The following is a 27795-nucleotide window of genomic DNA, read 5'->3' as shown; positions in this document are numbered from 1 at the left end:
ACATTATCAGCTCCAATCACAAACGGTGGCTGCACACTGAGGGGAGAATGCATGATCTTCTATAACCAATAAAATCTCGGTTGCTGGTGCACATCCTTATCTTTCCAGATGAAGTTGGAAACTTTAGAAAGAATTTCAAGCAGCAGCAGCAGCAGGGAGCCGTCACTGGATCCAGAAGGAGTTTGACTCACCACTGATCCCTTTGAATCAATATAAAGCGTCATAGTCTAGTTTGGTAAACATGAGTATGCAATTGGCTGATGTCACCTTACAGGATTTTATTGATCAGTGATTCTCACGTTTGACGTTTTCAGTTACAGCATGCTCAGATTTTCAGCCGCTACGAGCATCTGTAAAGACGAGCCTATATAAGGACTCGGTAATGGAGGCAAACTGGAAAGTGAAACCTACTTGGCACAATTTGACACCCCTCCATTTGTACTCACACTCAGCTACGCAGCCCCATACATGCATAGGCACAGACACACTGTAGGCCTGGAGGGATTAAAGCAAGGGGAGGTGGGAGCGCTGCAGCAGTGCGTCCCAATAAGACAAGGTCACCTTAAGTGGATTGGGATGACGGGGTGGGGAGGTGGGGGGGTTGGGGAGGTTGGAAGACAATTCCCTCAGGATGAAAACAGGGAGCAACTCATGAAAAAGTAATTAAGCAGGATGCACATCAGTGGATGCCACAGGCGGGGAAAGCAAGGAGAGAGATGAATAAGCCCCGAGGACGAGGGGGATGTTTGTACACAAGATGTCTGGGAGATGTTCGCTAAATGCACACATTGGGACTGTTTAACCTCCGAGATATTACACGTTAGCCTCAGAGTTACAGTGAGTCGACAACTATTCGGGAAACAGCAGTCCAAACATGACTGGACCGTGTTACTGCACGGCTTTTGTGGCTGATTTACTCCATTAAACAGTATTTTAAAGCTGCAGATTTTACTTTACTAGTAGAAAATGATTGCTAATTGTTTTTAAATGTCAACAGCTGGAGGAAAACTCTTGCTGCTTACGGCACCCTTTTCTTTGTAGTCGCAACAATAAATACTGTAGCAACGTTCTCTGTTTCAAAATAGACATTTAAAACTACAGAAAAACTAATGTATGTGTAATAATTGGTAAAGTCATATAACTACTTTTGAAAGAAGTCCATCCATCTACATTCTGCTCCCTATCTGGGTCCAGGATGTGGGGGCAGCCGTCCAACCAGAGATGCCCAGAAACCCCGCTTCCTGTCACCTACACCAGCTCTTTCAGGGGGCCACTGAGGCCTTTCCAAGCCAGCTGAAAGAGACAATCACTCAGGCATGTCATGGGTCTACCCTGGGGTCTCTCCTCTAATTACCAACCCAGAGTGGGCACTCCACCCTTTTCCAGCTGAGAACAATGGTCTCAGACTTGGAGCTGCTAATTTTCATTCTTGGCGCTTCACACTTCACGCTGCAAACCACCCCAGTGAGAGCTAAAGGCCAGCGCCTGATGAAGGACCACACCAGCAGCAAAAAGAGGTGCTCTTCAGCCTCTTGGCTCTGCCTAGAAATTCTGTCCATAAAACCATCCAACAGCCAGTGCAAACAGGTTTGACTGAGGACGCAGCGAAAGAAGCTGCCTCTGTAGCTAACTTGTGTAACACCGGTCGTGTACATCCATCCATCCATCCATGGTAGAAAGTCATTTCTAAAAAATGAAATAGCAATAAAAACTTGAAAAATCTACCAAAAAATGTGCTGGACCAACCAGAATAGACAGATTTGTGTCACATCAATGACAATCTGAAGTTTAGATGTAGATCTAAGAACTCTGAGAACAAAGCTGAGCCTTTAATTCCATCACTGAGTCAAATTTCTGATACTGATGCACAAGCCAGTCAAGCTTTCTTTGAATCGTACTGTTATCTAAAGCGCTGCTGATTAATTATTTCAGATAAAAGAAAGAAGGAAAATGCCCTGAATGTCATTTTGATGTCAAATTAAACTCAGAGAAACAGGCTGAACAAAGAAGAGATCTTATTTTGAATTTTCCTTTCCTTTGGGAACATGTTCTTAGACAAAACCTTAAAATCTGTGCTACTTTGATTAAACTGACATTCCTTGACTTGCAAAAGGGAGCGCAAGCGTTTTTACTAAAGGAAGCTTTTCTAAATCGACAATGTAACAGTAGACCCTCTTGTAATTATGATGGAGTTAAACAGGAAAAATCAAATAAACTGAATTATGTTACTTTTGGCCTTAAAATAAACCACTCACCCTGCTTTCTCCTGCCTTATCTCATAACCAGACCTTATACAAAACAAATACAGTGATCACACTTCTGGATAAACCAAAACATGGAGCATCTCAACCAGTTTTATTCAGTTAAAATATTTAGAAATATCAGCTGTTTGCATCTGCTTGACTTGCATATAAACTGATATCTGGAGCTGTTAAGCAGCATCGCTACATATAATCCATCCAGCCTCACTTAGTCACTTTACCACCTGATCCGAGCACTCCTGCAGGCAAACCAGAGATGCTCGTGTGTCTCTGTGGATGCACTCAAAGCTCAGAGAGTCATGTTATATCACAGGTGCATGAATATTAATGACATTATTTGGATCTTTGTTTAACAGCTTGGTGGGACTGACGTACATTCAAATCTGTACTGTTTGTACTGTTCCTGTCACTATAGCACCCCCACACAAACAAAACAATGCTGCACACATACACAATATGGGGCGTAAGGTCAAAGTATTCATGCTTAGATATTGTCTAACGGAGTGATTGTGAATGTCTCATCCAGCCTTTTAGGCCAATAAACGCATCCAGGATGTACCTGAATAGAAAATGGACTTCTAATGAAATAGTTCTTCTTTCACTGATATAATGTGTTCAACTACTGAACCTGGTCTGTGTGACCAAAGCCTTGTATCTCCAACGCTGGTGTGTTTAATGGTAACTGATCCATCGAAGGTGAAGCAGGAAGGACAAAAACTATGATAAATGCAGTAAAAGATAAATAAAGGATGGAGAAAAGTAATGGAGAATGCATCGTGACAATCTAGAAAGAGTGAAAGAAAGGAACAAACTGAAAACTAAAAGAGGAATACAGGAAGAATAACACAAGGGAGAAAGGGAGAGAGGAAGCAATGAAGGAAGCAAGACCAGAAAAGGAAGGTAAGGAGAACAGAAAGAAAGGGGAGGAAGTAAAGAATGAAATGTGTAAAATTCCTCCAAACGGTCTCTGACTACAACAGAACTTGAGTAAATGAACTTTCCACCTCTTCACATGAACCAGAATTAAGGACGTGATGTCTGCCTGGAACAGCTGACCTGTGCAGATGTTCGCTGTGGATGATCTTTGCTAAAAACAAATAAATAAATAAATGTTTTTGGAGCAGATTTGGAGCCAGGGCAGGATGCAGTCAGCTGTGACACGTGCACATCTGTCAGTCTACTTCCTCCTGACAGTAGCCGTGTGTTCGGGAAGTGTGTGTGTGTGTGGGGGGGGGGGGATCCCGCCGACAGCCAGCTGTTAAACGAAGACACGTATGATGGAAGCTGACAGGACCTCCGCTTTGAAGTGACAGCTACCGCCATCAGGCTGCTAAAGCGTGTCAGCTAATAGGTGCAGTGAGAGGGTGACAGGTACAGTCAGGAGAGGGTCGCTGCCTCAGACAACAGCTGAAGTGTTACTCTTTAGTTAGAGGGATTCATCCAGTTCATGAAAGCTGACGTTTCCAGCTTTCAGAACTGCTGTTCAGTATTTGCTTTAATGACATGCGCATGCTAGCTTCACTTTCAGCATTTCTGTTGACTCATTTTGTGTCTTTTGAAATCGATTTGCTTCTTTCATAATATTTCCAAGTAGAGTTTCTGCATTACCTCCAACTTCTTCAGTGTGCTACTGTAAGGGAGCTTCAAGGCTGAGATTTTGCCAGTTCCCAACAATAGATGTCAACAAATTCATTATCAGTGGCAACAATTTCGCTTTACTCTTAGATTTTAAGGTTTTTCTGTGTCTGTTAAATGAAAAGCTTTTACGCATTCTGCTATATTTTATTTGGTGTTGGTTCTGTTGCTTCGGAGCAAGTCCTTCTTATCTCAAGTTAGCCTCAGGGGAAAATACTGTACTGTGCAAAAGTCTTGAGCCACCCCTCATTTCCTTTTTTTTTTGCTTCCAAGGAGCCGGACGTTGTTGTATTTTTTTTAGTGCTCTCCAGCAGGAGATCTACAGGCTTTCTGAAGGTGTTTCCAAAATATTCTGTGGACACTGTTTGTTTGTTTGTTTGTTTGTTTTTTCCTGTTAGTCATTTAAGCATTAAAAAGCCACTTAAGTCAAGGAAAGATAGTATTGAGTTCACACAGACGGCAAAGAACCAACTTTAAAACAGCTATTTAGGCACATTGTTGTTAACAGCCTGATGCTTAAACACATGATTCGTTAGTTTTTTTGCAAAAGAAAATAATCCAGCTTCATAAGAATGAAATTGCATTTTGTCATTAGCTGAAATGTGTCAGCACGGTGTGCAATGTGCCCTTAAAAAAACTGAAAAAACGTATGTACAATAACATCCTGCACACATTTCCCATTTTTCTAGCAGAATATAAAGAAATGAGGGGTGGCTCAAACCTCTTGCACAGTCCTGTACATAAAACATTCAGTGGTCATTAATACATTTAAAAAGATAATTTTTAAATTGATTAATTATCATCTCTGATCTTTATATCTGGGTTTTATTGAAAAAGCGTATCTTTTACGTATGTATATTAAGGTTTAGAGATAAATGTTCACATACATAGAGTGAAGTTGCAAACAATTTGCAATTTGAAGTCCTTTCTTGAGCTTTTCTTTATGTTGAGTACTGAGTTTTTCTCTGTATTTTTACAACAATCAATAATTTTACAATAATCCAAATGTAATCTTTCCAGACAGACACACACTTATTCGCTGGTTTTAGCTCAGTGAGAGTCTGTGCAGACATAACCGAGACGAGTTTCAGCGTTTCTCAGGTGACATGTTAGGACTGCGAGCTGGTCAACTCGACTGGTCCAAATTTAACTTGTTCAGGTTGTGTGAAGCTGAATGATCCAGAAATGTTCTCCCCTTTTTAACGACACTAGACTTTTTTTTTTAATCTCACAAAGCCATTTCCACTGCACTGTCGCTCTCTCTGTCGCTCTCTATCACTGGGACTCGAAACCAGGTTACAATCATCAGTTCAATCACCAGTCCTCCTGCCACCACACTTTCTAAAGGAGAAACACCTCTTGGCACATCATTGTCACTTAAAAAGACAAGCTTGCAACAAAATGTTCTTCATGGGTCTGAATTGCAGTCTCCTGAGAATTCGGATCAGTTATGATGTTAAAAGTGAGAACTTCAAAGATGAACCACACATTTTAGGTTTAAGAACTGGAAAGGATTCAATAGCAGATTCAACATTCAATAATAGAACATAAGACTAAAGACACGATTAAGAAGCAAGTATTTTCCCGATCAAAGTCACATAAAAGTCACTCATCACGTCCTGCAGCCTCGATCTTCTCTAAACGTTACCCAGCAGAGCTGTGTGTCAGAAACCAAATGTCCAAATGAGTCACGTTGGACATTAAGCACACTTCACCCTCCCAGCTCCCTCGTGCAAATAGAGCAGGTAATTATCTGGATAACTCACAGTCAGAAAGTGGGTGACATGCGACTCATCGCCATAAGCAAATTCAATATTTCCAGTAGTAATAAAACATCTGATACAGAGGATCATCTGCTGCGTGACACAGCTGAGAAAGGGCCATTTCAACCTGATTCTCCAGGAATTCACATGTGAAAACAACTAATCACATGTTAACTCAACAAAAGAAGGAAAAACAAACAAACTTCAGACTGTGAACCTTTCACTTACCTTCCCGACTGCTGAAAAGTGTTAACCCCTGGCTAGACTCTCACTTATAAGCATCAAAGCAGCCCTGTTAACGTCTGACATCCTCACCTGTGCGTAGAGGTCATACAAATAAAGCCGACCAGTGTATTCATTCAGAGCTGCTGTCAAACAGCCACCAGCAGAAATCCAAGGGCTCTGAGAACCACCTCCCATAGAATAAATAAAATATTACAACTCTGGCACTGTACACCCGGTGACTGAGCTGTGATTATCGGCCAAGGGCACTCCACTGATCCGTGTGTGTGTGTGAAGTGTGAGCAACTTCTCTTATCAGGTGTGAGCAGAAAACAGGTTGTGTGGCTGGAAAATGGAAGATTTAGAGAACATACCGTAGGACATGGGGATGTCCAGATCGCCCTGCCAGGACATCTGCCCCGATTCGTCTATGGAGTGCTGCGCTATAAAAACACAACAGGCCTCTTGTTTACGGCTCATTCTTAATCTAATGCTCCTTACAGGACAATAGGAGGGAAATCTACAACTGTGCCATGCTACGTTCACACTGGCTGCCTACAGAGTTGGAAAGTGTTACTTTGTCATTGGAAGTGTGGATTTAATCATAGATAAGAAATGTGTGTCTGTGTGGGAACTTTGCAAGATGTCACTTAAAGCCATTATGAATTGTAGCGTCCAGTTTCCACTGAGCTGAAACAAAAGTCACATTCTTTGACTTTTTTTTTTACTGCGCAGTCCTGCACACAGTCATTTGGCAGAAAGAGCTCGACAGCACGGCACAGCGAGTGAAATGATTGTTATTCTGCACTTCACTGTACTGTGAAGTGAAAAACAGATAATGAGGATGGACTACCTTTCAAGTGGCCACGTCCAAGTGTGACAAACCCAGAGGAGATGAAGTTGTGCATGTCTTGGCCTCCGCTGCGCAGGTTCTCTTTTCCGTAATGTCCTGGTGAGACAAAGATTGTGGAAAATTAATATTTCAGCAACAAATTTGAGAGTTTAAAGGACGTGCTGTGTACTGTGCCTCAAGTTGAGACACAGGCTTCGTGATGCAGACTCAGATAAGCTGACATCATCTGTTTCACAACTCAAAAGGCAGTTGCATCATCATGTTAAGACTGACAACTGTTAAGTGAATCCTTCCCTGCTGTTACTGATCTCTTCATTTGTTCGATCCTCTACTGGTGAATATCTTAGTGTTCGGAGGACCTAAGGAAGATACACAAAGTGTCTGACATATTTCACATTCAGTTATTTTCCAAGTTTGTCGTCACTGTTGGAGCAGCAGAGCTGCTCGATATCCTGGATTCTCCAAAGATTATGAAAAGTTACATGAAAAGTAAAGGAAAACATGGATTATTGTGCACTTCTTGGGCCAGCTGGCATTCAAAACATTCATATTGTGACAATGGTGACTTTTTAGTATTCATAGTTGCAAGTGTGCTGTGAAGTCTCATTCATTTTTTCTCTAATAACATTATGAGACTCACAAGTTGAAAACCTTGGCCAACAGAAATCCTGCAGATTACATCGATGCGAAAACGGAACCAAACAAATGGTAAAATATTTGAAATCTTTCGAAAATTTCTACATGCACGTGAACTAAAAGACCGTACTTTAGTTTAAAATGTCATTTAATTTTGAGAGCCATCTGAAAATCTACAAAAAAAAGTCCCAAACAACTTTTGAATTCGGGTTCTGTTTTGTGAGCAGCAATGACAGTAACAATGTTACTCAAGATAATTAAAATGACTGAAGTCAGATAAATTGGACCAACGAATGCCGAAACACACTTTTCCTCTTCAGAGTCAGTCGCTCACTCCTTCACAGATCACTGCTCTCAAGACAGTTTGCTATTGGCTACCAGAGCAACATCGCCAAAGTTCAACTCACCTGAATTTACTTGACCCCCTCAGGTAAATCCATTGATTAAAAACGCTCTATTGGAAAGAATTTAACAGAAACATTTCACCATGTTAAATGCTGGTGTGGCTGCGCTTCTGAACTAAGGAGAGTCTGCAGTGAATTCCCAGCTGTTTCTGCCATTTTATAAAAGAGCAGCCGCAGATGACAAGAATACTAAACAGGGATAAAATGGCAAAACTGGCAAAACTGACTCTCAGGTGGGTTGATTAGCTTGTCAATATGCATTGCTTAAGGATGCCAGAAATGAAATCAGCAGATTTCAAGGTTTCATATTTCCTCTTTTCAGTGGCCCTTTGTTTTTTCTGAAGTAGCTGAAAGCCTTTGATAAAACTGCAGAGGTTTTGGAACCTTAGTAAGGACAGAACTGGGTTTTCATATAATTCAGACTAGATTAAAGTCTTTAAGACTTTTGGAGGCGTATGTGTAAGAATGACTAATGCTAAAGCTTAAACCCCGTTTGTGTTAAAAGATCTGTAATCGGTGATTTCCCCTCATCGGGATGAACACGGGTGTAACTGAGAGCCTGGTGTGAACACAAAGGAGCAACACAAGGTGTCTGCTAGCACCGTGGCAGTGTTGAGTGTTCCTGTCTCCCACAAAGCTGCCTAAAAGAAAATGAAAAACGGCAGCATTAATTAACAGATGAAAACGTTTTTAAAAAAAAAAAACATGCAAACTCGTAGAGGTGGTTCATCAAACAGCTTCTCCTCCTCCTCCTCTCTGCTCTCGGTTCGCACCTCTCTGCATTAACTAGCAAAGAGTTAAATGCCTATTTCTCCAAAGAGCCACTTCAAAGTCAATAACATCACTCAGACCTTTGGGCCAGGGGAAGCGGAGATCGAACAGCATTTCAAATTATCATAATGAGAAGAAACAAGTGGGAGCATTAGGCCTGGTCTTCATCACGCCTCGGCAACACAGCTCGTTTGTTTCCTTTTATCAAACCCAGAGGATGACTAAAGCCTGATTACTGACGCACTTTGACCACCACTGTTAGTTTGAGACCTTGAAAGAAATCAGGAAATATCCGAGGATGGGAGGCAGCATTTTTCACTCCTTTTAGTGCCTGATTTTTAATACTGCTCTCTGTGCAGATATGAATGCTGTACTATAGCTATGTTTATTTTTTCTCACAGGGTGAAATGTTGATGATTCACAAGTTCTGTACACTCAAAGGAAAACACCTAAAACACTAAAACCATGAGCTGGAGACGCTCACCATGATATAAATTGCTCCTGCGAGGCAGCCTGAGCCTAAAGCCGCTTCGATTTATTATTTTATTTTATTTCTACTTGATGTGTTTGCAAACTTTGAGGAAAACACTGTATGACTCCCTCTATTTCCATGACTCCACTCATTGACAACAAACTCCAGCCTGAAATAGTTTGGCTTACTCTTATTTAGTTTTAAAGGGTTACTTACAGCAGCAGGATCCATATGAGTGTCACCAAAGCAAAATGGTTCCCACACATTTGTTATACTTGGAATACCAAATATAGTGGTATCTTCATTTTTTTTTTTTTTACAATTGTTAATTATTCCTGAAACTGAGATGGAGTGTGTCAGGACCTAAAAGTGTGACATTTCACCTCCATGAAATATAGAGAAGCATAAAAGGGCATCGACATGTTGAGTTGCACTGCAGCTGCTGGGAAGTTTAAAAACATGTTGCTTTAAGGTGTGTTCTGGCCAAAAACTAAGGTTAACCTTGTTTCCTTTGGACATATGTTACTGCTACAGATAATGCACTAAATATACAATGTTTTAATATTTGTCTTCAGGCCAGCTTCTTGCTGTTATCATGTTCCAGTTTTTCTCCAAATAGTTCTAGGTCAAAATTCTAGGGACATTTCAGATTTTGTTACCACTGGACAGAAATAAACAGACTATTTCCCCCAGTTTGCTAAGCTAATCTAACTAGATGCTGGTTGCAGAGATTGATATCCTATATAAACAGATGAAAATGGTATCAGTCACCTGATTAAACAAATAAACAAAATCAAACTCTTTATTCAGAGCAGCGTTTGTCTTTTTCCTCAAAAACCATCTGCGTGCAGAAAATGTTTTCTCTTGCATTGTTCAAATCTGCTCACCAGGACAGCCGATTCATCTGGCATCTTGACCTGACACCGAGGTTTCTAGTTTGAAAAGGTGATTGTGCTCATTAGTCCTGCAGGAGGATGTACAATTACCCATATGAGCAAAAATCAAATGTCCCTCACCTACAGAAATCCTTCAGAGAGGAGGCAACAACAGACTGAAGATGGAAACATGGTGCAAGGTGTTGACAGTTTTGTCAGGTAGCAGTCCCATGCACCACCTTTGGAGCGCTGACAGTGAGCCAGGCCTTATTAGCCCATATCAGTGCTGGGCCACACTAATTCTCTTGTGGCTGAATGTGAACAAATCCCTCCAGCCAGGGTTAAAAATGCGGTGCAACGTTTTCTCGGGGGAGTGAAAGCTGTTAAAGCAGAGGATTAATGTCTTTTGTATTCACCACAGTGGGTTCCTTCCCATATACAGTTATATCTGAATGTCAAGTAAAATAACGGAGTACAAGTATAATACATATAATACAGACACAGTTTTTTGCTACTCTTCAAGCAAACTGATGCAATGACATCATCTTTTGAAAGTTTCAGCCCAAAGTTGTTTCCATCAAAACTAAGATGAACCCAGTTGCTGTAAGTGTCCTGAAAGGATGATTTCATTCTCCGTGTGGAAAGTGTGGAAGACATTTGTCGCCTATAGAAACTTTAGAGGACAAAATGAGAGTAGAGAACAAAACTTCAGGAAATTGAAGTGATAATGCTCACTCTGGGACAGTTCTGGAGGGGTACTATCCTCACCAGAAGACACACTCCATCACCATCATATCTTGATAGGCTATAATACAGTTTCTCCTCCGGAACAGCAAGTGCGATTTGCTCATAACGCACTGCTGATGTTTCGAGTTCACATCCAGAACACAACTTGCTACACGTCATAAACCTCTTTTAATGAGTTTTCCCCCCTTTTTTCCAACTCTGTCCTTTTTTTGGGGGAGATATGACTTGGCTCTTGTAGGCTTATAATTCTTTGAAGGGCTATTTTTTTAATCACAACATATAAAGACAGTGATAAAAAAGATTAAGACGAGAGAATGAGCTTCATACTGTTAGAGCCCATCCGCTGAGTGTAGCTTCTTCTGAGTATATTTTATTCTCTTTCATGGTTGTATATCAGTGTTTCACAGAAGTCTATTCAAATCTGTCTTCATTCTCTCTGCCCATTAACTCTGATTTGTTGCAGCGATCCAGAGGATGGTTTCAGGCTGCCAAAAGAATACTGCACCTGTGGGATCATCAACATCTTTCTTTCTTTTTCTGCTTAAATAGCTGGCTTAAATAGTAAACACCATGAGGTCAAGGAAAGGATGAAGCAGGAATTCAAGTTCATCTACTGTTTGAAACAGACGAGCAGTGAAGAAACATGAAATGTAAATTGCTCCAATAGAGTCCAAGGATAAAAATATAGAACTAAAACATAAACATGTCCTCTTTAGCTCAGACCTCTTCTACTACTTTAAAATTACTGCAGTGTTTTGTTGTCGCCCTCATAAAAACTTACATTTCCTCAGTTTCTCGATATAATGAAAACCAAACGCAGTCTTATGAGACGTGTGTGTTTTGTGCATAAACTGATCTGTCGTTGTAATGTTCTGTAAAGCTAACAATAATTATGATAATGAAAATAAAGCCGCATGCTGCCAAGCAGCAACAAACTCTCCCCATTCTTCTGGTGTAAATGAGTGGGCTCACAAATCCACATACTTAACAGTAGTAGTAATAATATGTTGCAATACATCGTGTAAATGCTCGCACTAACACTGTAATACTTAAACGAGATAGTTTTCCTCATTTTAAATTCCCATCACTGTCCAAAATTTCAGCCATCTCAGCCTAAACATCCGTCATCCTCCTTAAGGTCACCATTCACCCGTTCACTGGGAGGTCTTCTGTTCACACAGCAAACAATAGCCGGGTAATAAAACACGGGTTTCATAATTTACCAACATCTTTTCTGTGGGTGTTACCATATACTGAAGAAAGTTATGTGTCACTTTGTGAATCACAGACAGACTAGTCCTTACACAGTGTTTGTACTCACACAAACAGACACTGAAGCTTATTCTAAAAGCTGCTTCAATGTTTTATCAAAGCGGATGAGCTTTTAAACTTACCCCTAGTGCATTTCTGCTACTTTGGCGTCACTTCTGCCTGTTTCAGGTTAAGGGTTGGTAAATAATAAATGGCCTGTATTTGTGTAGCGCTTTTCTAGTCCCTAAGGACCCCAAAGCGCTTTACACAACCAGTCATCCACCCACACACATTGGTGATGGCAGCTACATTGTAGCCACAGCCACCCTGGGGCGCACTGACAGAGGCGAGGCTGCTGGACACTGGCGCCACCGGGCCCTCTGACCACCACCAGTAGGCAACGGGTGAAGTGTTTCGCCCAAGGACACAACGACTGAGACTGTCCAAGCTGGGGCTCGAACCGGCAACCTTCCGATTACAAGGCAAACTCCCAACTGTTGAGCCACGATCGCCAGGGTTAAACCTAGAATTGGTTTATGGTTTAGGTAATAGTCTCAGGCTTGGTTGTGATGTTTAAAGAATGCATTAATGCCAATAAAGATTGTCAAACAGACATGCATGTGTGTATGTGTGCCTCTCCCGCAGGCTTCCTGGCTTTCACAACTTTTTGAACCAGTGCTGCAGCTTATACGCCAAATTACTACTGCATCAGAAAGTGATTGTATTAGCTCAACCTTGACAAATAAAATGCAGTTTATTACTTTAAAGATACACTCACTAATTCAGTTATAAGTTCCAGTAGCAAAGGCAATATCTCAGAAAACATCCCCTTGGGTCTCGGCTGTTGTTTTGAGAGTTTATGAAGTTCACCTTTGAATCCCAAAGCAGAGCAAAATGGCAACAAATTATAGGAAAATTATGGAAAAGAATGTACACTGTATTATTTTCGACCATCTGAGTTGGTGATTATGTGAGACGTGATTTACTTTTCTTTCTTGTTTGCTTTTCTTTGGTAAAACACAAACTTATAGGCTTGTGTTGCTTCTCCTGTCTGTTGGAGCAGTTCCATTTCAATCATATATGCCAATGAAATCAAGTCATTCTGTAGCAGAAAAGGAGTCATGCTCTGATATCCTGCTACTCAGTATGAGCTCTCCTCTGACACTTCATGTTGGGTGGTGGTGCTGATGGAGAAAATGGTGAAGGCAGAATGACACCAGAGTAAAACATAACACTACGGAATCTGGGACACCATACTAGGGCACTTAGCAAACAAGCTAATCCCTGGAGCAGGGATCTGGAGACCAACCAGATAAAAGTAGCAGGAACAGCGTTACACCAGAATTATCTCTGGACAAAAAGCTGGCGTAATCCCGCAGAACATTATAGTTTACGACTCAATTTTTAGCCAATGCTAAGTAGGCTTATGCAACCTTAGCATGAGGAAGAGGAGAACTCAGACAGAGGATTGTGCTTCATTTATGCACCTCCGTGAGTGCTGGCTCTACAGAGCAACTCAAGAAAAAGGATCTGTTTCACTGGACGCCAATCACAGGACGCTGTGGCAGATTAACCAGAGCAAAGGAGGTCTCTGTTTACGCCTGCACGTCACAACATCGTAAAGCTGGATTTGTAAATGGACGTACGGTGAGAGCTACACATGAAGCCAGTTATTTGGCCTTCACACACACACACACTCTATTTTACAGTCAGTGTCACCTACCGTGGTTTGCTGCCTTAGCGTGAACAGGTGTGTAATGATTCTTCAAGGTTCTGACCGGTGTCTCATCTTTGGGGGACCCGTCAAGCGCTGCGATGTTTTCGTGCTCATACTGAGATATGGGAACCGGTCCTTGTTGTCTCAAAATGTCAGCCAGGGCTCTGAAAGGAAACCGCAGTGATGTTAAAAACATGAACTGATATGTTCTCGTTTCCAACTGCCAACATTTTCTTTTCTTAGCTCTTCTTAATTTGTTTAGCTGCAGCTTCAATTTGAGCCACAGAGGTTTGGGGCAAGGCGAAAAGGAAATCCTAATTACATCCACAATCACGAGGGAGTCAGGTGGTCAATAAAGCAATGCACACGATACAGAGTGTTATTTGTACCGGACTCAAGCTCGAGGCCTGTTTGCAAAGCGATAAATCCGTGTCTTTTCTTTGCAGCCGCAAAATAAAAGTGATATTTCACTAATTCTGCTTCCAACTTTTGGAGGCTCAGTGTCTGTCTCTGACACGGAGTGCCAGCAGTGCGCTTTCTTAGAAGAAATGAAAGGGCAATTTAACTGTGTCAATGTCAACCTAAAGGAACCACATAGTCCACTTTTCCATAACTCTGTGACTTTGGGAGATATACTGTATATTAATAGCATTTCCCTTCCAGGATGAGCACACTTTAGCTGTTTCGTTTTCACAGACAGAGGCGACCTGATTTTGCATTGTCCCAGTTGATACCTCATTGCATGCAGCAGGAGCACATCCTGTATAGTTTGCAGGAACTGACCCAACTTTAATCAGGTATAAAACTGCAAAATGTGAAGGAAGCAAGTTTCACACAGCTTCTTCAAAACTGTAGGAGCAGCTGTTATAAATGTGATTACTGTTTATATGGAATATATTCTATCTATCTATGTTATTTACAAAGAAGAAGACTCAATATGTAAAAAAGTACTTGGTAAAAATAAAGTCCTAAAAGTAAGTTACAAGTTTAGATAAACTTTGTGCCATGATTACATGAGCTCGGCTATATACAATATTCATAAAAGCTCATGTAAAGAAGAATCTTTTAGGATACAATAAGAAAAAAATTTGGAGCAAGAATAATCAGTCAAAGATGCATAATCCAATCTGATCATATTTTACAGTCAGAACATTAGAGATTTTAAAATGAAGGCAGCCTCAAAATGAACTGAGAAAAATAATTACTGTGGTAAACCAAGTTTTACAATAGTAATTACAAAGGGCCAAGAATCGATCCTTGGGGAACACCGCAATTAAACTCACCTACTGTTGTTAGAGATCTAATAGCAACACTGTGTATGTAACAACTTTAATATAAAGGATAGGTATAATATTGCATATGTTTTCTTGTTGAACTGAAATGAAAGCAAAAATCCTCCAATTTCAGTGATTTACGTGAACGTGAGTGAGTCGAACTGTGTTTTGAATCTCATGCTGATGCCACTACTAAAAAAGTTCAACAAAGACTGTTCTTTTTAAGGAAAATGAGATCTTTTAACGTCTCATGTGAGATGTTGTCCTTGTTTTATAGAAGTTTTATCGAATCTGTGATGTCTTTTTGTATCGCTGCCTGGTTTGGTAACCTGACGGTGAAGAATAAGAATCGGTTGGGACTTCTGGTAAAAACTGCTAGCAAAATTTCAGGGCGCTGGCAAGATGGACTTTTGGCCATTTACAATAGAAATGTGCTTAGAAAGGCTCATTCTATTATTAATTGTGTGAACCATCCACTTCACAGTGAGTTTGAGTTGTTGCCTTCCGGCCGCCGTTTTAGAGTACCTCCGAGGAGGACTAAAAGACTCCAGGTCTCTTTTATCCCTACTGCATCTTGTCTCCTTAATGGCAAATAATTGTCCTTGAATTTTCTATCATTATTATTGTTATTATTGTTTTATAGTATTGTTCTGTTTGTTCTTATCCTCCTGCTGCTAAACTAATTTCCCCTTGTGGGACAATAAAGAAATTGAATTGAATTGAATTGAATTGTTGTAAGACGCCTTTCATTTGTCTTTGAACATCTACAAAGTTACAGGTGAGCTGTGCAGGGTTAGATTTGAATAAGAATTATGGAAACTTGGAGCTTTTACATTTCAAATGAAGTCTCGTCCTTATTGATGTTATACGTTTTCTGATAAAACTGTCATATAAAGGGTTTGAACATTAACCAGACTCCGCTCCCAAACCCTAGATGTGGTCTCCCGTGTCCTGGTGGATGTGAAGAGGTAAGTCAAACCAACCGCCCTGCACCGCGCTGCCCCAAACGCTCACAAGCACCAAATGTGTAACTAGCATAAATTGCATCTTGTTTTTTTTTTCCGAGAAAAGCGATCAATAAAACTTTAGCTCTCACTCACATTTCTTGCGTTTCGGTGAAGGTCACAGACCAAACAGCAAAGGTCTGCCAACAGCTCAATATTCTGCTCACATTCCTCCCTCAGTCACAGAGGTAGGAGTCTAAATCACTTTGGAGAAGCACCGGAAATTAAGAGAGACGCTCACACTTTTCAGGAGCAGGCCCTTGCCAAATATAAAGCTGATCCCATGTTCCACTACTTCTTTGTGGTCACGGCTGTCAGCATGAATGTCTGCTGCCAGCCTCTGAGGTCTATTCCAGCAGACATCATTACAACAGCTCTATGTGCCAAATGGCTGGTGAAAATAAATAAATCATAAAAAGAGGGAAAATGCTACTGAGCACCCAGCAGGCCGTGCCTCCTCGTTTAATTGTCCTCTCTCTAAACTCTTGACACCAGCCCTCATATTGAAGTGGTGACATTAAGCAGATCCACTTGAAAGTACACCCCATGGCTAGGATGGAAAAGCAGTACGAAGGCATAAATCTAAATGTTGCTTCACTTTTCAGAGTACAGACTAAAAAAAAATCTGCATCGTGATATTTGTTGTTATTTTTGTGTCCATTACAAACACAACACTGTATTATAAAGTCCATATGGATATTAAAAGCTTGCTGTGCCAGCTTTTGAAAGGAGAAAGCCAACACTCTAGCTTAAATTGAATCTATAATTGATTTGCTGAAAAGGTTTCTTTGTGTTGTTTGTCAGAGCTTGAATTTGGACATTTTCTATCAAGAACTTGTTACTGTGTTTCTCTAAGAAAGACAGCTGAGTAATCTCCCTCGACATTTTCAAATCAGCAGGCAACAAAGCTTCATGACTCGAGCATAACAATGCGCAATTATCATTAAGTCAACTTCTGGGCTCTGGAGAGAAACAAGACATCCTCTACTGCTCTGTCCAGAGTCAACTATGGATAATACGAGGTGACTCCAGAGACTATTGAACACCAGCAGTGACTAACTGACTATAATTTTTCTTTAATTGTGGGTGGAAAATGCAATTTTAGTCAAACCTACGACTAATTAAACACTATCCTTAATTATCCTTTTAATACCTGCTTCAGTGACGACGGAATATCCATCAGACATGGAAGCAATCAGCTACGTGGAAAATGTCTATCAAACAGTAAAACAGACAGTGGTTTTCCATTTTACCTTTTCTGCAGGAATGCTGACGGAGATGCATCTAAAAAGATTTTTTTAATCTCAAGGTGGAAACCAAAATTCAAAACACAAGAAATTCTATCTAACCACACACCACACGAACAATAAAAGAACCCCTACTGTAGAAATTTACTCTATAACAGCATGAGCTGATATACTACGATACCATAAAAGTCATTCCTGTGGACGAAAGCAACCTATAAAGACTTCTGTAACATTATGGCATCACAGTTACAGTCACCACACTCTGCTAAATCTTCAGAACAGTCCATCATCAGATCCTCTGTTACCTAAAATGTTTCAGCCATGAGCAAAGTAGGCCACATGGTCTTTTGCTGGTATCTGAGGAACTGAACACCAAGTTTATTTCTTTTATCTTTAATGTCAGCACAATGCATGTCAAAACTGTGAAGCCAAATAACAAGGACATAACTATTAGATCCTTTGGTGTTTTTCCATGATGACTTTTGTGCTACCATTTGGCATAAAGTTGCTTCTAAAATGTTTCCTATCATCATTATTATTATTATCACATTATAGTTCATTGTAAAATAATAGTTCAGAAAGGCAGAATAGGCATAATTTTTTCCATTCGAAGTATCATTCAGTCTGTGTCAGGTGACATGCGATCTGTGTGCTGCCATTTCACAGACCTCTTCCAGAAAGATGGGGTGGCCACAGTGGCTCACTTCCATTTAAAGCTACAGACAGTGAAAGAGCCATATTTGAAACCACAGCTGCACACATTTGGTAGCAAACATGAACAACTAGTGTGGCATTTTGAGCTATCGTGCCAAAGAGGATGATTAAAATGTAGATTTACTTTATCTGTAATCCCTTTGTTATTAAAGATAAGAAAGATAACAAAGTTTTCAGTCGCTTTAGGGTTCTATGGATGGATGGATAGACAGACAGTGACAACACTTGAAGTGAGAAATAAGCTCCCAATGATCTTGCATCTGGCCTTTGATTTGCATAAAGTACCAAAGTTCTCAGTTTTATTCAAATAGGGAGTAGGGTCCTGCACATTTTATCACTTAGAATGCAATGCAAAGCCTCCAGACTGCACTGCATGGAAAATAAATGAGAAATTTGGAAATGATATATCCTGCTGAAATGAACCACAGTCTGAATTTTTCCACAGTTATCTGGCTATTTCTGGGCTGCAGACAATACAGTCCTGAAAGATCAGTTATTCTTTGTAATTTATTAAGAGTCTAGCTGCAATACTCCAAGCTTTCAAATTGACAGTCATAAATTTTTCAAATTATAAGAAACTGCAAGATTTTACACCCAGGTTAAAGCTTTCTATACAACAGCACACCATTTGCAGTGTTTAGCACAGCAGACTTTCAAATGCACAACGGTGCCCATAATTTGGTCAGCGGAATTATTTTTAGGCAACAAAAAATGCCTTGAAGCTGAAAAAATAGACGAAGAGGTCTGATTCAGGACATAAGGATGGAAACAGAAGTCATTTGCATGGAAAATATCTTATAATTGACTTTCTGATGATGATGATCATGATGTGTGTGTGTGTGTGTGTGTGGCGGGGGGGGGGGGGGGGGGGGGGGCAAACATTGCCTTTGGCCTGTTCCACACATCATACAGCAATTTGTTCAGCTTGTGACTGAAATGGCTACAGGATGTGGTTTTATGTGGCTTTAATATTCACTGAGCAATTCAGTGACCACTACTGGTGCCTCGAGGACTTAAAAAAAAGTCATTGCAAAAGAGACCACTCCCATCACGATGAACGTGATCACTTATAATGGTTTTCAGTGGCATTTGCTTTATTCCCTGGAGGTTTGACGGACATAAAATACCACCACCCGCCTTCAAGGATTGCCAGAGAATGGGATGTGTGCCCTGTAAAGGTATCTATGATTTTTTTTAAAGCAAATCTCTGGGAAAAAGAGTAATGGTAATGTTAAAAGGTCATGGGGTAGACTGAACCCATGATACTGAAGGTGTAAGTTATGTGCGTTACTATAGATTAGTTGATTCCCCATGAGAGCAACTATATAGATTGGGTTTTAAATCTATTGGAAGGAACTGACAGCAAAAAATCTGATTGTGAGCTGAAGTCTGTGTCAATCTGCAAAAAAGGCTTCCCCATCTGATCATTTGATAAACTGTAGTTTTAAGAATTAGTCTTAATTACTCTGACACATGAAAACAGGTTCAGATTTATATGAGTAAACGGCACTGACAGAGTCCAGACAGGAACACAAGTGTAAAACTGAAATTACATAAAGGACATCTTTTAAAATTTATAATTTCCCAGATTGGATTGTGACAACATTAAAAAAAGAAAAAAAGATCTCACCTGTGCACGTTCATTTCCTGAGGGGGCTTCGTGGCTTTATCGTAGGCAACTTTTGCAGAAATCCCAATGGCAATGATGAGCGCAATGACCCCGCAGGTGATGTACACTGTGGTGTTGGTCTGGTCCAGCGCGGGGTCGTACGTGTCACCTGTTGGCGCCGGTGACGGGGGCTGGGTTTTGATCCAGTCCGGGGTGATGTAGTTGTTGCAGCTGTTCTGCTCCAGCCGCTTACCCCGGTCCGCGCAGCAGAAGCGCAGAAAGCAGCTGCCGCAGCAGAAGCGGTGATCGGTATTGTTGCAGGCGAACGCGTTGTCGAACTGACCGCTCACGTCGTAGTAGCCCTTACAGGTGTCGTGCTGGAACGCGACGAGCGGCGGAGCCTGGACCTGGGTGATCTTCCCCGGGACGGCGGCGGCTCCGGGGACCGCGGTGGTGCTGCCGTTGACCTCCTTCACCTTTGGGATCCTCCTCAGCGGGGTTTTGTTCTTTTTGTTGGTGGTGGCGGCGCACAGGACATTCAGAGGGTCTAAGTAAACCAAAAGAAGCAGAAGGTGCTTTATCCCCATCATTTGATGACGCGCTGGTGTTTGTTTGCTGGCCCCCACTCTCTTCTCTTTCTTCACTGAATATCACTCTTCCACTTCTTACCGGGTGGAGCTTCTTGCGGGTTTCTTCACCGCGGGTACTCCTGTCTGCGCCGAGCTCTTGATCACGGACTTTAACTGGCAGATTTTGCACTCATCGGACACGCAATGCATCTTCACACGTCGTGGTCATCCAATAAAGAGCGTGTTTTTCTTCTAAAGTTGGGTCTGACCAAAGGTCTGGATTTATATCTGGACACAGATACCCGATAAATACACAGAGTCCTTCAGGGGAATCTGTCTTTGCTTTGCCACGAGCTGTTGGTCTCGAGTATGATCGGGGCTCTTAGTTACACTGTGGAGAAGAGAGGGGTTATCCATGAGAAACTTTGTCAATACAGACAGAGATAAAGCTGCGACAACCGGACCGTCTTTAAACACGCGAACACTTTCAGCACCGTGGACAGCGCCCAAGTTTCCCTTTGGTTTGCTGGAGCGCTTCAGCACCCGGAAAGTAAAAAAAAAAACACCGACCCGTTTCTATATTCATATAATTCAAAACACCAATATCAGCTACTTTGGTTTAAAAAAGAACCAATTCTTAATGTTGACTTGCACGGAGATCCCAAATATGCCGCTGCGTTGCGTTGTGTCGCCTCATCTGTTTCCATTTTATGCGCAAACTTTATTTCTTCCGACTTCCTGACCTGTAAAGTAACTTCTACTCGTTTCTAAAGAGAGATAAATGGCAAATGGTCTGATTTAAAGAGAGAGAAGAAGAACATGAGGACTTACCAGGTTAACATTGGCCGGTAACAGGGTTGTCTCAGCCACTGCCACTGAATCAAAGAGCCTCGGCAAGACAAGAGGCAAGACCTCTCTCTCCTCTCCGGCCCGCCTCCTTCCATCGCTCTCTCTCTCTCTCTCTCTCTCTCTCTCTCGCTCTCTCGCTCTCTGTCTTCCCCACCCACGTCACCGATACAGGTACTTCACTTAATTATCAATCATCTCTGCTCCCCTCTCCTTTGGTCATATGCCTGCAGGCTGCACTCGATAAGTCGCGAGGTGGAAAAAACACAAAGATAACAGTGTATTAGAAGTTGTCTGCAGAGGCGAGGCGCTGCTGTTGGTGTATATTCACGCATCAGTGCGCACACAAGCTGTGCGTGCGTGCGTGCGTGCGTGCGTGTGTGTGTGCGTGTGCGTGTCTATGCAAACATGCCCCAGCTGGTTTACTTTAGAATTATAAATCAAAGCCCATCCAAGTGGAGGGGAAGGTGAGACGGATTTGGGCGCTGCAGAAATATCTTGAAGCGGGGAGGAAGTTTTAATTTGACGTTCAGAGTAAAAGCTGAATTTAGGGAAAGGGCTACTTTAAGAAAGGTTAATATTAAGCACATACATATGAGAGTATTTCAGAAATCCTGCTTTTTGCAATCTGATTACTCATCCCTTCACTTTAATGCCAACATCTGACTGACATATTTGAATATTCTGTACACTGATGGGAAACAAATGACTTTAAGATGACATTTTCTCAGTTCACCGCAGCTCCCAGAAAATATTTTCTACAAATGCTGACTTGATTTTCAGGATATGCTTCACAGATCTGACAATTTAAAAGTCAAACTTGAGAATGTTTTACTAAATATGGCTTTTGGGAATCATGACTTCGGGCTGCTATTTAATTTCAGTATTAAAGATTTTCCTAAAATCATTTTCCCATTGAAGTCATTTACTTTATTTCAAATTTCTGGCGAAATCAATGTTAAGTGATTTTTTGTGTATTTGTCTTGATGACTCTAAGCTCACTGTTTTCTACACTACTATCAAAAAAATGTAACTTTTCACTTACTGGTAATTTCACGTTTACATCATATGATACTTGGTAACCACTTATTGTTAGGGAACGATTATGTTCTAGGTCATAACACCTGATCGTGTGCTGCTTTCTGTGTTTCCAGAGTGCCAATTTTGTCCCCTTATAAAGGTGATGACACCTGAATCCTGTCACAGCCAGGATGGCCAGTGTGTTGTGGAGTGGACCCAAAAGCAGACACAGGAAAGAAAACAAAGTATAACAAAAAGCGCGCCGTTTATTTAGGCTGATGGTAAAAACAAAAACAAAGGCAAAGACGAACTGAGGAAAAGACTAAATGATAACCTAAACTGAGAACAGCTAGAATGAGACAAGAAAAGTATGACATTAACATGAACCTGAAAAGAAGCATGACAAATGGAGACTTGTGGATAGGGATGGGTACTGATATCCGGTGCCATTATGGCAAAGTCTGGCTGTACTTCACAGCAAAAGATGCAAACTCAGCAGCCTGCAACAAGTGCTTTAAGCTGATACTGTGATACTGTCAAAGGAGGTAACACCTCGAATCCGATGAAACACCTGGCAACGCATAGCGTTTTTTTTTAAAAGCCGAAAAATGCGCCGTATTTGATAGCTTGCTGCGAGACCTCACATCGAGCACATCTACTGCGGGTGTGGTGCCTGTTATCGGACCCGGAGTTAGCAACATCCCCCAAAAACCCGAAGAGGAGAGTCCTGGCCCCTAGCCCTGCCAGTGTAGCAGAAATGATGAGGATGATGATGCAGCAGCCGTTCTTCTCTGCGTGAGTAGCTTAATGTTGGTCGTGTGTAATTTACGTTGAGTAGGCTAACCACGTTATTACATTAATGCATGTAAGGTGAACTAGCAAACACCGTGATAGTTACATGCGGCTGTCTTCTTGTTTGATGGCAGATACTCCCTTCACCCTGGCCAAAAAGGCTAAAACGACCAAAGAAAAAGTGGAAAACAGCTAAACATGAGAGGATTTTGGACAAAAGTTGTGTTTTTTCCATTGATTAAGCACTGCTTCCAGCCAAGAGTGATGCCATAAATCCCCTATAGCTGCAGAAAAGGCTAACATTGTTATCTTTTTACAAAAAACCAGCTGAACAGGAGAGGTTTTTGGACCAATTTTGTGTTCTCCATTCTTTAAGCACCAGTTCGAGCACCGTTTAAGCACCGGCACCGTTTCAAAAGTACCGGTTTGGTACTGGTATCGGATAAAACCTAAACGATACCCATCCCTACTTGTGGAAACACAAATAATCCATAGACATGAGGCGAGATAAGCAGATAACCTGACAATGAACAGAGGGAGACAGAGGACTTAAATATACAGAAGGGTAATGAGGGAAGTGGAAACATCTGGGGAAACACAGCTGACACAAATCAACATGACGCATCAACAACAGAAGCAAAACTAAACACACTGAACATGGAACACAAGATTCTTCAAAATAAAACAGGAAACGGGACATAGACAACAAGAGCTTGACAACATGTAACACAGGAGACACACGACAGACTGGGGAGACACAGAACACAAGGAGAGACACATGAGAACAGATAAAGACTCAAAACTAAAATGACCTTGATGACAGCATGGACTAGACTAAACCTTAAGAAAAAAAAAAAAAGATCATTTTTGCTTAAAATGGTCACTAAACCTTCTGATGCTGGCCTATAAAGCTCTGAATGGTTTAGGACCAAAATACATCAGTGACCTCCTGACCCAGTATGAACCTTCCAGATCCCTCAGGTCATCTGGATCCGGTCTTTTATCAGTTCCCAGAGTCAGAACCAGACACGGAGAAGCTGCATTCAGCTTTTATGCTCCTTATATCAGAATCAGAATCAGAATCAGAATACTTTATTGATCCCTGGGGGAAATTATTTTATTATTATTATATTATTATTTTTATATCTGGAACAAACTCCCAGAAAGCCTCAGATCAGCTGAAACACTCAGTTTATTTAAATCCAGGTTGAAGACTCACCTGTTCTCAGCTGCATTTGAATAAAGCACCAAATCCACACTTTTAAGCTTAAATTTCAAAACTTACACTAACTACTGATTTTATCTACTGTTCTGATTTTATCTGTTTTGATTTTATATACGGTTTTGTTTGTTTGTTAAGTGGGTTTAGAGCTCTGGGTAGCTCCCCTTTCGATAAGGGTTCAGATCGCGCGAACAGGTGTGGGATTAGAGCTCTGGGTAGCTCCCCAACTGGGTCTAGACTGGGTCTAGAGAGTATTTTAAATTCAGGGAATTTAAAATAGAAAGTAGCTCGTCCACAGAAGGACTGGTAGCTCCCCTTACGATAAGGGTTCAGATCGCGCGAACAGGTGTGAAATGTGTGTGTTTAGTTAGTTTGTTTGTTTGCTTGTTTTAATCAATTTTAAATCATGCTTTTTATTTGTTTTTGTTTCTAATGTCTCTGTAAAGCACTTTGAATCACCTTGTTGTTGAATTGTGCTATACAAATAAATTTGCCTTGCCTTGCCTAAACCAAAAGTATCAGTGAAAGTCACATTGAGCTGGACCATGCAGTGTCTCAGTAAGACCCACACTGCATCTGATTTCATCTAGTTTCAAAACACCAACATCGCCTCAGTTTCACGATGAGCGTACAGCTACTGTCACAGTGTTTGTGTCCATCTTCTTTATGTAGTCAGTGAATTGTACATATACTACATCTCCCGATAGCAGGGTTTTATTACAAACATATTGCAAACTTTTTTAATGAACAGATCACTCAAAACGAGAAATATCAGGAGTGGGACATAGTTAATAGAATTATTTTTTTTAAAACTCAGCCTTTCCCATTTTCTCAAAGGTTTAATCGTTTTAAAATATGTGCTTTATTCTGGCCAAATCTGACAGAGCAGATGGTGAGCATTACCACATTAAAACATCCAGACAGGTAATTTGACAGCAAAAGGAAACCGTATCAAATTGACTTTCAAATACTTTGCTGTCATTGCATGAAGTCTGCTGTCCTCATTCACTCAGTTATTATCCGGCATGTCAAAGCTCATCCATCTGGTGTGCAGACTAAAACTACTGTTTTAGCCAGCTCTAGTGCCATTTGATCAAGGTGAATGCTGTTTGACCAAGGTCTGCTGTTATTACTTTTACAGCAATTCTATTTTTCACATAGCAAGGTGATGATATTTATGGGGTCCTCTGCAACATTTAATGCACTTAAGTTATAAAACTGATATCACTGGTGCATTCTTATAGTATTATTAATGTTAAAGCCACAACAAACAGTTGTTAACATTTATTTTATGTGTGAGTGAATTACTTTCAGCCATAGTTGAATTATTACATGTGAATCTTATGGTGCCAGATTTAATTTTAAGGGTAGGGAGATTAGATTTGACATTTTAGGACAAATAATGATTTTTTGTGGGTTTTTGTTGTTTTTAAATGTAAAACAGTTTTTGTTTTCATGAACTGCACCATCTCATAACATTAGAATATTGTGACAAGCAATACTTTTTGTGTATCCTATATTCAGTACACACCATTTCATGCTTTTTTGGTTTAATTTTGATGATTAGAAAGTACACCCTTTTGTCACTTCTAAAGTTTTATATATCAGGACTTCAAGAATCATCTGGTCCTTCGCAGATCTTAGGATTAGGTGTGATATATTACACTGTGTGATTATTTATCTTTAAAAAAAAAACAAAACAAACATGAGCAACATTCAAAAGCAGAATGTAAAAACACTAAGCAGACCTATACGGCTTCTGTGAGAACAAAGAGGGTAAGAAGCAGCCAGGTGATTATGGGCAAGTGTGAAGTTTGGGCAGTTTGCTAGTCGGAAGCATTTAGGTGTGTTTTAACACCGTGCCAAAGAGGAAATACATCAGCAATAATAGAGAAGGAATTGTTGCTGCCCATCAATCCGGGAAAGGTATTAAGGCAATTTTCAAACAACTTCACTCTACAGTCAGAAAGATTGAAAATTCAAGACAGTTGTTTATCTTTCCAGGAGTGGACATCCCAGCAAATTCACCCCAAGGCCAGACTCTGCATTCCTTAAAGTAATTGCAAAATAAAAACCAAAATAAATAAACTACATGTCATACACTACATGTCTCAGCTGACATGTTAAATGTTAAAGTTCATCACAATTAGGAAAAGAGTGAACCAGTATAGTTTGTTTGGAAGGGAACCAAAAGATTTCTTTAACAATGCAGATGTTTGGTCATGATGAATATCAGCACAAACACCTCCTACCAACTGTGAGCATAGTGGTGGAGGCGTGCTGACTTGGACGTGGGCACCTTACAATCACTGAGTCGTCCATGAGCTCCACTGTATAACAAAGTGATCTTTGCATCATATAACATGACAGCAATCCCAAGCACATTGCCAAATCTGCAAAAGAAGGGCTGAAAAAGAAAGGAATCAAAGTGTTTCAAAGTCCCAACCAGAGTCCAGGCTTCAGCCTGACGGGCATTAAAAGAGCTGCGTGTAAACAAATACCTGCAAACCTCAATGAATTGAAGCAACACTAAAGAAGAATGGAGATTACATCAAGTTATTGCTTTGGAGAGTCGTACTACAAGTTACCCAATCAGAGCATCTTCTTAGTTCTCCCAGACACTGCTTCTGAAATTTTATCATGAGCTGTGAGTTTGTTATTTTGAGTTATTTCCCCAGCCAGCAGTATCCCTTAGTGTCAAGTTGCTGTATGAGTATTTTGACTTAGTGTTTTGTCACTGCTTGTTTTACTTTGTGTCTCTTGTGTCTTGTCTCAAGTTTTATCTTCTGTCTGTCATTTTCCCTGATTGTCTCGTTTTCCCAGATGTGGTTGCTTACCCGATTATCCGGTGTGTGTGTATAAATAGTGCTGTTTTCCCTTTGTCAGGATGTCTGTTATCCTGCTGAGGTGTTTTCCTTCTAAGTTATTTTGGATTTTGTGCTTCATGATATGGACTTTGTTTTAGACTCTGTCCATTAGCCTAAATAAATAAATCATTCATTCTGCTTCCTGTTTCAAGCACTTGGGTTCTGGTCCTAAAAAGCCTAGTTTTTGTTTACTCAATAAAGCTCAGGTTGTATTTACTCAATTTAAAGACCCAGTAGATCATTTTATTATGTCTTTTACCTTTTTATTGTACCATGGCTGTATCTCACAAATCCCATATCCCATGATCATTCAAAAATAATATTTCTGACCTTCTGAACATCTTCCATTACCATGAAGCCTTCGGCTTGTCTACAGTTTTGCATTCGACATTTCTCACCTTATTTTTGACAGTAGAGTCTCTGTGGGGTTCAGGTCAGTTGAATTATCAGGCAACATTAGCACAGTATGATCAGCAAACAATCTGGTGGTAGTTTTGGCACTGTGGAAAAAGAACTCAGTGTCTTCAGATGGTCCTATGAAGTGCTCTAAAGCTTCCTGGTAGATGTGGCATTGGCTTTGCACTGTGGACGCAATTGTTCAACCACCACCAACACCAGAAGATGACGTGACATCCCAAATCATCACAGACTGCTGAAACGTTAAACACTAAACTCTTCCTTCAGACACTGAGCAGCTGTTCAGTTCTGTTTCTTCTTAGTTCAATTAAGGTGGTTCTGTTGTTGTCTCTGGTTCATGACTGCCACTTCTTTCTGAAAATGGATGGATGCTGTTGCTCTTGATGCTCTGATACCGCCTCAGTCCTCTCTTTGTGAAGCTGTCCGCACTCTTGAATCGACTTTACTTAACAGTCCTGTCAAAGTTGCTGATTTCCTATATGCTGGTGTGCTTTTTCATGCTTGTGCACCACATTTTTCCCCTTCTCGTCAATTTTTTCATTAATATGCTTCGGTACAGCACACTGTGAACAGCCAGACTTTTCAGCAATGACCTGTGGCTTAGCCT

At 40.8% G+C, this 27795-nt stretch overlaps 1 protein-coding gene across 3 annotated transcripts in view; it reads right to left on the bottom strand.

The window, feature by feature from the left end:
- Positions 1-20958, bottom strand: part of shisa6a (shisa family member 6a) — an 88533-nt gene extending 67575 nt beyond the window's left edge. For all 3 annotated transcript variants that reach the window (XM_085404727.1, XM_085404728.1, XM_085404729.1), the window contains exons 1-5: positions 20856-20958; positions 19477-20415; positions 13614-13771; positions 6735-6830; positions 6256-6324 (exon numbers count right to left, since the gene is read on the bottom strand). In XM_085404727.1, the coding sequence (XP_085260853.1) occupies positions 6256-6324; positions 6735-6830; positions 13614-13771; positions 19477-20045 (892 nt within the window). In that variant the 5' untranslated portion in view covers positions 20046-20415; positions 20856-20958. The remainder of the gene's footprint in view (positions 1-6255; positions 6325-6734; positions 6831-13613; positions 13772-19476; positions 20416-20855) is intronic.
- Between the last annotated feature and the right edge of the window lie 6837 nt (positions 20959-27795).

The sequence above is a fragment of the Rhamphochromis longiceps genome, linkage group LG4 (genome assembly GCF_057381845.1).
Source record: "Rhamphochromis longiceps isolate RC_006_pf linkage group LG4, R_longiceps_female_GT1.1, whole genome shotgun sequence".
Classification (NCBI taxonomy): domain Eukaryota; kingdom Metazoa; phylum Chordata; class Actinopteri; order Cichliformes; family Cichlidae; genus Rhamphochromis; species Rhamphochromis longiceps.
This window is presented reverse-complemented; position numbering and strand designations above follow the sequence as displayed.